The following is a 12,710-nucleotide window of genomic DNA, read 5'->3' as shown; positions in this document are numbered from 1 at the left end:
GGTACGGCTTTGCGTAGTTTTTTTTTCGTTCTTTTTACCACTCGCCGAGGAGTTTTCGCACACTGCCAGAGGAACGGAACTATTTAATCCTTGGGGCCAACCGGAAAGGAAGCACCGCAAATGCCTTCTTTTCCGAGCCGTATAAGCGCGCGGGATCGGAAAACAAAAATCCATTGCACGCGCCATAAATCTCGGCAGCGGCTCGAGTTCGATTTTACCACACACCATCCGCACCTGATTGAGGCTCGCCCGAACCGAGTTCAAGGATGCTGCTGCTGTGGTGCCCCGTAACTGCTCGTCCTCGTGTGACGGTGAAAAGAGCGTAGATTGAAACGCCAACGAAAACAAACCACCGCCAATAGATCAACGATGCCGACTAGACTTTGGGTTCTTTCGAGAAGTATTTTCTCCTCTTCTTCTTTGCATCCCAATGGACAGCTTCCGAGACATTCTGGGTGCACCTTTACGTATGTTTGTGTGTGTGTGCGTTGTTGCGAGGAAAAAATCTTCTGATAACGATACCCAGGGAAAGGTGCTGCGTTCCGGGAAGTACCCTCCACCGTCTGCTTGAACGCAATGCAAACAACAACAATTCTGCCGACCGAAAATCGTTACTAAATGTCCGTTGGCGAACGTGATAAAGTACCTGTTTGGGCGAGCACAGGATGCCGCAGGAAAGCGGGATCATCTGCGCTCCACACTCCAGCAACTACGTCTTGAGCGGAGAAGAAGCAACTACAACAGTAACAAAAAAAAAACCACCCCGAACTAACGAGCAAGCAATTGGAGCGGGAACTGGGAAGATTCTCTTGATGCGTGACACAACCGTGATGCTGTTGCGTTGGCATGTGTGTGTGTGGGGGGGGGACCGATTCCGAGCAAAACTAGCAGCAGCAGGTACACAGCATATTATAGACTTATTATTTACCTTAACCGAGATCGTACAACAGCAAACGAATCAATTCGAGCTGGTTGATTGAGCTCCGAAAAGCCGGGCCGGGGAAAGAAAATCGAAGGCAAGGGGCGGTAAACCAACTGTACCACCTGGGGATCGATTTCCCAGGCTTCCGGGAAATGGAATATTAGGATCATAATTCACTCCCAACAGTGGTGTCTCTGTGTGCGTATATGTTTCTCTTTCGGTTCATTGACAGAACTTCGTCTTTAGTTCCGTCTCATTGACTTTGCTTTTCCTTTCAGGGTTTTTTTTTTTAATATTAGTTATCATAACACACTGCATGACTCTCCAGCGCTCCGGCAATATGGTGAGCATTGCACGTGCTGCCAAACGGTCGTTGAAGCTGGAAAGGAAATGCGACGGCGTTGGTGGCGTTGAAATGAGAAAATCTGGTAGGAAACGACTGTCGGAAATCTTATCCCAGCCAATAACCGTGGCAAAATATACTGAGTGTATTTATTTCCACTGTCATGGCTCATTGCTCGTCTGTCTCACTGTGTGTCTGTGTGTGTTTGTGTGTGTCGCATCGATTGCACAGGAGGCAAACCACATCAGCACCTGCACGTTCAAACACGTACCAGGATAAACAGTTTGCTCTAACCCGCCCGAGGACACAGGTGGCATAATGCCGGCATGGGATGCCGGATACGTGTACGATACGTACTACCACTGGCAATTGAAAATCGTTCTGCTCAGCCTGGTGAGCACAGGAATGATGGCATTAGCTCAGCAAGGGTGTGTGTGTGAGCGAAGGAGGATCATGAACGAGGGAAGGAACATCAACGTGCGCAAACACGCTGCCGCTGCCGAGATCCGAGCATGGTTCGGTGTGCCGTGTGCCGAATGAGAAATGCAGAAAGTTTTTAACTCGTCCACAAGGCCTAAGGCAATTAAAGTAAACCTTATTAGGGTTGCAAAGAGTTAGTCAATACGGACAGCAGGAGTGCTGAACGTGCGTCCACAGTAGTTGGTTTATCGAGAAAAGATTGCTCCATAAAGAATATAAAGCAGTACGCATTATACTTGCACGCTTCATTGTCTAGTTAATTAAGAGTAAACAGTAAATATACGTTGAAAAAATGGTGCAGATTGCCAATTTAAAAGAATTTAAATCACACTTTAAGTCTACGAAATGTAAAACGAGTTTTTTAAAGCTTTGTAATACAAATTGCATAACTTTAGGCTGACAAATCGATACATTGCCTACTGCTACTAAAATTGGCTAGCTAAAAACGCCTAAAGTTAGGCAAACAAAACTGCAAAATCTATTCTACGCCAGTTCCTTTCGTTCCTTTCCGAAAGACAAATTACAACATCGTTCAAATCAATTGTTCTTTATACAAAAAAACCGCCTCCAATTATGTTGTTAAAAACAATCGATTTATAACAAGCTACATCCCTCCCGCTTTAGGTTCGGTTGGGGGATCGCCGGGCCTCTCCATGATAAAAGCAATCGTTCTGCTAATATTATCCCATTTCGGCCCGTAGGCTAGGCATTCTTTCGCCTGTGCTTGTGCAATCGTTTTGATGCGAAACGTAAACAATTCACCTAATTTTTAACACTAACAACTTTACGAATCACAAATTCCACAAGAAAAAGGCATCTTTTCTCCGCATAATGGGTCGTCTCAAAAGAAAGGAACAGGAAAAACACACACACACACAATCTTTAGCCGACGACCAATTGGAGATGTCGCCATGGAGAGGCACAAATTAAATACCATTTTCCCGTCCACGGTTGGTACTGCTGCTGTCGCGGCTGTTGCTGTCATGAATTTCAAACATTCCAACCGAACCCCAGTGTAAGGTAAACTACTTAGAAAGGACAAGCGATCTCGATCCGTCCGAGATAGAGCTCACGTTTCTTCCGCGCACACCAGCCCAAAGACCTGGACCCGGCTGGACAGCAGCAGTCCTTACAATGTTATGATGTCTCCGTTTTCCACCTTCAATTTCCATGTTTTTTTTGCCCATTTTTGCTTCCTTTCTTTCCATCCCGAGCGCACCTGTTTACGATGCCGAAATAATTCGGCAAACGCAATCGAATCGGCAAACACAGAAATCGCACGGCCTTCGCCACCGCCGCCACCGGAATGACAAATCTAAGACAAATCGCACCCGAAGCTTGGGTGGTTTTTCGGGTAGGGGGAGGGGGAAGGTGGGAAGATGTTAGAGCTTGCCTTCCCCACTCCGCCACCAAGTCTCAAGCCCGTGAGATGAAATTTCAAACAGGTTAAAGGTGAAATCGAGCGAAAATCCAATTACATCCGTTTCAGCGCACTTCTCTTTCAGGCGCAACGGTAAATGGCTGGGAGGAAAGGGGGGAAAGAAGTGGTGGTCGCGTTCTTCGCGAAACAAGCAGTCGGGGGCTCGCCCATTTCGGTCGCAAACGAATATGCTTCATTGCATCATTGCGAACAGAGCAACGGAACAACCAGCGCAAAAAAAGGAGGGAAAAAGGGCCTATCTATCCTCTCATCGTGCTTATTGTGACTGTCTGCCCAGTTGTTCTACCGCTCCCGTTCGCCCAGGCGCAATGTGGTCGGACGGAAACCAGCATGCTCGAGAACGTGCTCGGTTGACCGGAATCAAAACTTGGCCGATTGCCGATAGCCGAGTGGAGAAAAATCCAATTTTTAAAAACAACAGGATTAATCTTTCGCTTTGCGGCTCACACAAAAACACAGAGAGAAAGAGAGAGAGAGAGAGAGAGCTATCAGCTGAAGTGTTTCTATATTACGCGATTCCAAACTCCCTCTCCTTGCTCGGCCACTGCTGAAAGGTGTCGTCCAGCTTTTTTTCAGCAGACCGAGTGGCGACCACCGTCCGAATGGTTTTCAGTTTGAATGCAACTCCCAAACGCAACACCAGCACAAAAAAGGGTTTCTAAATAGAGAGGGGAGGGAAAAGAGCCCTGCAACGAGTGCTGCCGGAAACGGGTCTGTTTCTAAACAAAAAACCTCACCCCTCACCCGTACCATTTTCCGCGTAATCGATCGTGAAGCGGAGCAAAGACACCAACGGCTACAATTGAAGTGAAATTGCCACCCTGCCCTTTGCCGGAAAGCATTTTCACCGCGCCCCGTCTGCCGCGGAGCGGGGCGACCGATAAGGCGAGAGATAGACACGATGCCTTCCGCCTTGTCAGCCGGACTGGACTTGGTGGTGGAAGGCTGTGAGTCCGCGGTTAAAAATCTGTTTCGATCAACAACGTCAGAATAGGCGACAGCACTGAAATCCACATCCACCACGTGTCGGTGGTGCCAACCCGAAGCTCCCAAAACGACACTTTTTTCCACGGGCGTCACTGTCGAATCTTTGCAGCACACCAAGCTGGTTCCGTGTGCAGCGTAGCATAAGGCTGTGTTTGCAGTAGGTCTGTCCGTGTTGCAAACGGTTATCTCGTTTATAGATTTCGATATTTTCCGATGCATTTCATTTCGGCACACACACACACACACACACATGCAGAGATATCTGGTTCTTACACCCGGCGCGCACTCGTCGAGCAGTACACACTTCTTCCGCTACAATAAACTTCCAATAAGAGTGAGTCTGAAGCGAGGGAGCGATCCCTTTTGCAACCTTTTATTTCTTTTTTTGTTTTACCGTGCAGCGGTAAAATCGTATCCAATATCCAATATGCGATATACAGCTCCCCTGCCCCTTCCGGGGGGAAAACTCTGCACACGATTGGAGGTACGGAAAACATGCAATCCACCACGGCTCGCTCGCCGGAAACTCACTGGTGAGGAATTAATTTTTAGCACAAAACATTAAATCTAACAGCGCGTTTTTGCTCCCCCCGGGCGTGGATGCGCTCATCCTTTCGTGATCTTGTTCATATCTTTGCAAATAAATGCAAGTACATCCGCAAGTACGTCACTTGGCAAAAAAAATCCCAAAATGGAACGGACCCAAATAGTGTACTGTCAATGGGGCAAAAGGGGAAAAATCTTCCACAACGATACAAAAAACACACACACACACATTCCGCAGCTTGTTTTATCGCAAAAGGGTGCAAAACCGTACCCTTGGATCCCGAATCACCAAACAATCTGCGTTCTGTGAGCGGGGGTTTTGTAAGCCATTATTTTTCGCCTGTCAAAATCGATCGACAACCAGAACGAAACAAAAAATGGAATCGACAAAGCATTCTTTGCAACAGTTGTAATGAAGTGCTGGTTGTTTCGTTTCCCCTTTTTTTCTTTTTTTTTTTTTTTTTGCTGTCTGCTACAACTAACCTTTTCCCCTTCAAGGCCTTGTGTACCTTCCCCCGCTTTCCGCTTTTCCGCATATCGGCAACACCATCATGATGACCCCCATCGGGGATAAGATGAATGAGATGGGCGATAGGTAACGAACGACAACAGCCAAAAAAAGAGTGACAACAAACTAGCACACAAAAACACACCAACTCCCTCCGAGTACAGTGGAAACTCAAGATGCGCTGTCACAATACGTGCGTGCGTGTGTGTGTGTGTGGGGATGAAAACACGGGTAAACGGGTCATAAATTACCCTTCGAACAGGAGAAGGTTAAACCACCGGCCACAATCCGGCCAAAAGGGATGTGCGTGTGTGTGTGTGTGTGCAAGCAGGTCATAACCATTTGACATCAGTGGCCCGCCTGCTTGTCTCTGCCTGCCAACCGGTCAGCACCCCCGCCATATCTTCGGTTTTGATCGGTTCACATGGTTTTGCGCCTTTCGCTTTCATATGTTGCGTGCGCGTTAGCGGTTAATCTAAACACGAGCAACCGAGCAACGCACAGTGGAAGGTGGCCAAACGATGTAATTCGACATGCCGGAAAGAATCGATAAACACACACACACACACGTAGGGGGTTTTTCCCTTTCCGATTTGGTCAGTAGGGTGAGAAAACTGTCAAAAAACACCCGGCTGTTGATATGTTCCGGGCGGGCGGGTTAGGTGACCCAAATTTTGCCACACAATTTTTACGACTGTCATCTGTTTTCCTCTACTATTGGCAGGCAAGGGTGGAGTTTAGGAACTGCCAACTTGGCTTCAATCAATTCATTGACCTATCCTGCCCCGACCGGAGCGATTTAGAGCGGGGCGGGGATAGTTTTATGCTTTTCTGCCAAACCGAACAGTGTTCGTGAAAGATGACGCTGGGCAAACAAAGTTTCTCATTTTTTACTATCGTTTTTTTGCCAATAAACGTGTAGCTTCAATCAAAACAACACTTCATTTGTCAATCCTTCCAGCGTGTGCAAAAGCTTTTTTTTCTCCGTTATCACTTATTTTCTCCAATTTATCGAATTCTTCTATGACAATGATCTCTATTAACCATAGTTTCGTTACTTTAACACAGAGACTCGACAAATTAACCTCATCGAAAATGTGATACTCTTAACACATTATGAAGCAATTGCCCAACCAACAATGAAAGAACTTAGAATTGGCATTTTTGAGTTGATTGCAGATATTACATTTAAGAATCCCCGTAAGATCAAGAGAATATTCGATTTACAACAAAAAAATGATGAACATAGATTGTAAAATCCAGAAAATTGACCTCTGAAACGACCAAAGTGTCGAACTATTCGAACGGATTATGACCATAATCATGTCAACGGTGTAATCGTACGAAATGTCACAATGTAATAAGAATCTCTGCTTTCGATCGTTGCTTGGGCAACATCTTCAGTTATTCCGCCTTCGGAACAGTGCTTATTACAATATTTTAACCTATCACACTTTTAGCACCATTTCAAGCATCAACAATTCAAGTTGTCTGAGAGCAAACATATTCATCTTGAAGTTTTCTATTATCCTTTCAAAAAATGCTTAATTTGGAGGGCAAACCTCATAGGAAGGCGAACAGGAAAATAAGTCGTCTCAATATAATTCAATGCATACCACCAATGATCCTTTGCACCTCTCCAAAAGACATTACCACCAGTTGAGCAAAGTGCTTCCCAAAGTTCATACGTCTCGTCGAACACATAAAACACATGCAAACGTCCAAAAGGCGTCCCTGCCCTGCCACCAAAAAACCGTACCATATCAACGATGTGAGAAGGGCATAATCATACGAACGAAATTACGCTATCTACTTACCCGAGGGACATCCACTTGGCGTACAGTGCACCCTTGCCGGCCGGTATCTTCAGCTCCATACCGGACACTAGCAGGTCCTCGCAAGTGACGGCTGCCAGCGAGTTCAGTGCCGCTGCAACGGTGCTGCAAAGAAGAAGAAGAAGAGCGGAAAACAACCTAATAAGAAGCCTTTATCCATCCCAAAACGCTGCTGTCGTGGCGCCCGGGCAAGCGCGCCCGCAGTCTTAATTGTGCTGCGAAATTGTGCCTCAATGTGAGTCACTTAATTGGAACCGAACCCCCCGCTCGCTCGGATGGGTTTTGTTCGTGTGAATGTGTTTTGCTCCCTTTCTTAATACGCTCCGAAATGCCAGACGTGACGCTCGCCTGCACTGAGCCGGGCGCCAAATACGAATGTAATTATTATAACAACATAAAAGACACGGCGCAGCAAACAGGCGCAGAGTGGTCGAACCCCACTGTCTGTGCCGCTGTGTGTCGACTTCATATACCCGCGAAAAGTGATAATGCGAAAAGGAAGGAAGTTTCACGAGCGGTGTCGACTTCCTGAAGTGGGCCCTGTGTTTGCCACTCCCGTTTTTCCACCAAAAACAGACGTTTCGCACGACTTCTCAGAAACACCCGAATGATGATGATGCACCGACAAAAGCAGCTTCAGCACACAGCCGCCGCCGCCGCCGCCGCCTGGTGAAGCAAGTGATCAAGCTGAAGCAGCACCCGAACACACAGACGAATTTTATTAGAATGTTAATTTTATTCCAACGCCGCGCGGTGGGCGAACGAGGCGGAAAAGACACCAGGCCCAGGAAAGGTACGAGAGTGTTTAGTCACCGGAAGGAACTCGTAGCACTCCCAATGCCCGGCTGCTGACGGGGCCCGGTGTGCTGACAATCAAATTTGAAGACTTTGTGCATAGCGACCGAAAACTTCTGCCACCGAACGAAGTTGCCCTTTTCGCTCTGCCGCATCTTTGGCTACAGGAGCAGGAACACAAAAGCGCTGCGGAGTGGGGAAGGGAAGTAGGTTGCAGTTTCGGTAATACAAATGAAATGTATATTCCACGGTCGTTAGAATGCAAAATGAGTACGTTTATCGCGACAGTTTTGAAGATATGTAGGGACTTACGGGATAGCCTTAACAATGCGAAGAAAATGCTTCAAAATGTATCTCTTGGCTCGCGAAAGGATAAAATTGAATATTTCTATTTTTTTACAATCATTAAAAACCAACAGACTTATTGTTTAGTTATTTATTGTGCATTTCCCCTTATTATTGCATTAGAAGCTTTTCTTAATCAACAGATTGTTTCGGGACATTGACCAACACTCCCCGTTAATTGCACGAAAGCATCATCAACAGTCAATGGTCAAGAAGTCTCTAGAAACGCTTTTGATTCTTGTTTTTCATCTTTTCCTGACATACTAAACACACACAAAAAACAGGTAGCATAGAAACACCAAACAATGATTAGCAAGAAATGCTTTCACAATTACTTTTGCATGCTTCTCCTCTTTTTTATTGCTTTTCTTTCATCCACCACCGGGCATGGGCACGTTCCAAAAAAAAACCGAATTCCACCGGTCACCAGAACACCCGTAGGGGAAGGTCAGTGTACGTGCCGACGACCCTTCATAATCCCCAGCACGATGTTTGATGCCGAAGGAAACGGTCCCGCCGCATGGGATATCTCGTCAAGCGGGAGGCTTAATTTCTGCGGAAATTTCGCTGCTCTCAACAACCGCCCCAAAATCAATCCAAATTAACAACCGTAAATGAGAGCCACGCGGTCTAGGCTAACAAACACACACTCACACACTTCAAACAGTTGTGGGAAACGAAAAACGAAAGGAACAACACAGGAAAAGCCGACCATCATCCACCATAAACCCATGATTCCAAGAATAGTCCCGGCTTGTAAAAAACAACAAAAATCCACCTCACCTCAACGAAGGGCGTTTCACCATCGCGTGGAGTGCAGGATGGCCACCGGATGCCATACTTTTATGGATGATCGTAAAGTTGATTAATCGGGTCTATTAAAAACTTATCAAACCCTGCTCCCGTACCTTTTTTTCGGAAGTCTGAAGAGAAAACCCTCGACACATGCGCGAGATGACCGGACAGAAAGGTTGTGAAAGCGAGGGCGGCCTCGAGTCCATCAAACAGGACCATTCGCCTAAGATTAGTGTCTCAATCCCACAGATGGTTAGAGGGAAATAACCAAAAACAAAAACAGACGTACCCTCGGGCGTACCGGCTACCAGCATCCAAGCATTCCCATGCTACCACCAAAGAGCTGTTTCCCCCTCATCATCTTCACAGGGCTTTTGGATTTGGCCGTGATGGCTTAGTAGCGATGATTAGTGTGCGCCCATCAGCAACCTAATGTTGCCTCTAGTTTTTTGTTAGGCTCCTGGTTTCTCTGCTGGTTCGAATGCGTTCCCTTTCAGCGGCAGACATTTACACCACCGGTTGGTTTGAATGGTCCCGTTGGGGCTTCTGTTGCTGATTTAATGCGACTCATTATCGACATTCGTCAATATCGGTAGAGGCAGCAGCACAGTGCCTCGTAGCGTGCCAACGAGGAGTGAAAAAGTGTGCCGAACGCGTTTGACTCCAACAAAGCATTGCGGGGTGGAAGTTAATTGAGAGCGCTAGCTTTCGGCTGTACGCGGATGGAGTGTGGGCTTTGCAGTAAACGAATTGTTTTGCGCAAATCGACGCCTAAATGTAGATTATTTAAGGCGGTCTGCTGTCAGCAGCTGTTTGTGAGCAATCCAAGCTGTTATTGGGAAACCCTCGGGGTTAAATGAAACATTGTCTGGTACCATAGCTTCCGAAACAACCAGTGCAAAAATAAGCAAGAAAAAAGGAACAACAAAACACTTATCTGTATGATATTGCGATTTCACTAGAATAGAACTCCTACGCTACTAATCCAATGGTTGCAAAATTGAAGGCATTATTTGATTATTCCGGCAACGTCCATCAACAAATCATCCATGAGCTTTGTTCTGCAACAGCAACCACCGAGCCCCGCACCACGCACTGCCCAACAACGCAAACCATCACGGCTGGAATGTAAACCAATGTGAATGTGCCTGGGCGAATGTTCTGCCGAAACCGAAATTCCTAACCTCTTTTTCCCCCCCCCCCGGTTCGAGCCGGTGTACATCGAAAACCAATCGTGATCGTGGTTTGTGCCAATCGAGCCTCACCCACTCAGTAACAACCCACACATACAAACGGTACCTGTAGCTGCGCTGGCAAGGCAACGACCTCAAGCATGGAGCAGCACACGAGGCAGCGCAAACGCAGCGCCGGCGTTTTGCAAATTAATTGACAAGTAATTTCGGAAACACTCCACAATGATAATTAACCATTTTGTGGCGGAAAGGGCGGGACCATCACCATCATCAGCGAGCAAGTGTACGTTGCATACCGCGGTCAGCTGGTACCTCGGCCGATAAATTCCTTTCCTGGACTGTGGCTTTATTTCGTGGCACGAGATTGTAAACTTGACTCCGAGCTTTACACACATTTCTTGGTAAGCATTCAAATCAATTTGATCGGTGTCCTATCTGTAGCGCTGTCACCTGATTTATGTTATATGCTTGAAGATGCTATTTGACCATTTTGCATACTTTTAGGCGCTTCACATACGTCATTCTTCGAACTGTTTTTGATTGTTGTATGCAATTGCAGTTGCATTTGCATACATTTAGGCGCAAACTAAGGCAATCATGGGGCAGTATTAATCTTATTAGAAATGGCAAAAACAAATTCACAAATATATAAACAATTTCACAGCACAATTAATATTCTCTAGATCCTAAACAGCTCCTACGCCAGCGAAAGACATGCATTACTTACCCCAGGCTGGCGGCGAAAATGCCCGCCACAAAGATCCCGGCCATGAATTTGATGTGCCCGAACACATCCATCACGTAGAACGGCAGCAGCTGATCCGGGGCCGTGATCTGGCCGGCCGCCAGCGGGTCGCAGTCGGAATAGTGTGCGAAAGTCATCAATCCCGTGTAGAAGTTCATCAAAAACACCGCAATCAATCCTGCAAGAGGGAGGAGAAAAAACCCGACCACAGAAGCCCGGTCGAATGAGTAAGCAATACTAAACGGGACGGAGCTGTGAGCTGTCAGAGGGGAAAGATATTTCAAAACTGCACCACCCGGAAGTGGAAACCAAATTAAAGTAAACGAAAACTAACAACGCACCCAGCACGAGAGGAGACGGATGGAAATGTGTGAAGCGAGCAAAAAAAAACGGGAAACGAACGATTCGGATCGAACTTTCGAAAACATATCAATTAGATTGACTTATTCGTTCGTCCGTCCTTTCGTGATTGCATGCTCTCTGGCCGATGTGCAGCCAAATGGGGGATGAACGCCCCGGCAAAGGGCTGGGTGCTCCGGCAACGGGAACCCGATTAGTTTAGTTTTTGGTTTGGGTAAACAACTGCAAACAAACAGCAACATTTTATTTCCACTTCCTTCAAACATTTAATTAACTTTGTTGGCCAAATACGACGAGGCCGGACGCTTCTTGCCAGCTGCAATGAAACGTCCCACAGCACCCGAAAAGTCAAGCGTTCGCAGACTGACGCTGAGCTGAGACGAGAGATTGTTTCAAAAAGTTGCCTCTGCATCGTTCGGGTTTGCTGTTTGTTCAATACCGGCTCTATGAGATTGCTTTTTGGCATCTGGCACTGATGGGCCATCGATGAGCGCAAATGTAAAACTGTGTGTCTCCACACTGCCATTCCGAGTCTATTTGTTGTATCGGGCCGGCATGCACGCACACAGCCGATACAGAGCGATTCATCAAAAACAAACCTTAAACTACTCAGCTCAGCTTGTACCCATCCGCTGTCGTGTCACGCAGGAAAGCAAAACAAGTATCTTTTTTCGGGCCCTCTCCACCTCCCACCACCTTGCTACCACTCTGTCGAAGAACTTGCACTGACATTGCGTTCAACAATGGTTACTCGTCGATACAGAGAGCAGTGAAGGAAAAAAAAACCCCCCTCCACCATCACGCCCTCAACACTTACCGAGCAGCGAGAAGTAGAGTGCAAGTTTGGCCGTTTTCAGCGATTTTAATGACATGCATTTTTGAACGGACGCCTGATTGGTGCAGAACATCGAGGTCCAGTAGAAAAAGCCACCGATGATGACGGAAAACACTGAGTGGCGAGTCGTCGGATTGGGATCAAAACTGTTTGAAGAGGGGCGAGAAAAAAGGGGCGCGCCACGGGCACACACAAATTGCATCCCATTCGCACCGCGTTGACGTGTGTCAGTACGGTGAAGCGCGAGCGAAGGCAATGGGAGCGACAAAAACCCAAAGTCACACGATGTGTTCATCATCGGCCAAAGATTCGCCGCAGTCACAATTCATCACCAGCGTTGTGCGTTTGGTGGCGCAGCCGATGGAGTTGTATGTGTGTGTGTTTTTTCGTTGTTGTTTTGCCATTTGGTCCATATCCACATATTTGCCGCCATCAAGTTGCACACCATCCATGAGTTGTTTTCAATTGTTCAGCCAAAAACAACATTGTCGTTCGGCGCAGGAAGCGAGTTCGAACAAGCGGTTTACGATAGGGGATCGATGGTATTGGTTTGCAAAACGATCGAACACACACACACACG

At 46.9% G+C, this 12,710-nt stretch overlaps 1 protein-coding gene across 4 annotated transcripts in view; it reads right to left on the bottom strand.

Moving 5' to 3' along the window:
• The window catches only part of LOC121592656 (sodium-coupled monocarboxylate transporter 1-like), a 54,970-nt gene that overhangs the window by 7,123 nt on the left and 35,137 nt on the right, over positions 1 to 12,710 (bottom strand). For all 4 annotated transcript variants that reach the window (XM_041914296.1, XM_041914295.1, XM_041914297.1 and 1 more), the window contains 3 exons: positions 12,113 to 12,276; positions 10,918 to 11,113; positions 7,045 to 7,167 (listed from right to left, as the gene is read on the bottom strand). In XM_041914296.1, coding sequence (XP_041770230.1) covers positions 7,045 to 7,167; positions 10,918 to 11,113; positions 12,113 to 12,276 — 483 coding nt within the window. The remainder of the gene's footprint in view (positions 1 to 7,044; positions 7,168 to 10,917; positions 11,114 to 12,112; positions 12,277 to 12,710) is intronic.

Source organism: Anopheles merus, chromosome 2L (genome assembly GCF_017562075.2).
Source record: "Anopheles merus strain MAF chromosome 2L, AmerM5.1, whole genome shotgun sequence".
NCBI classification, from domain to species: Eukaryota; Metazoa; Arthropoda; class Insecta; order Diptera; family Culicidae; genus Anopheles; species Anopheles merus.
This window is presented reverse-complemented; position numbering and strand designations above follow the sequence as displayed.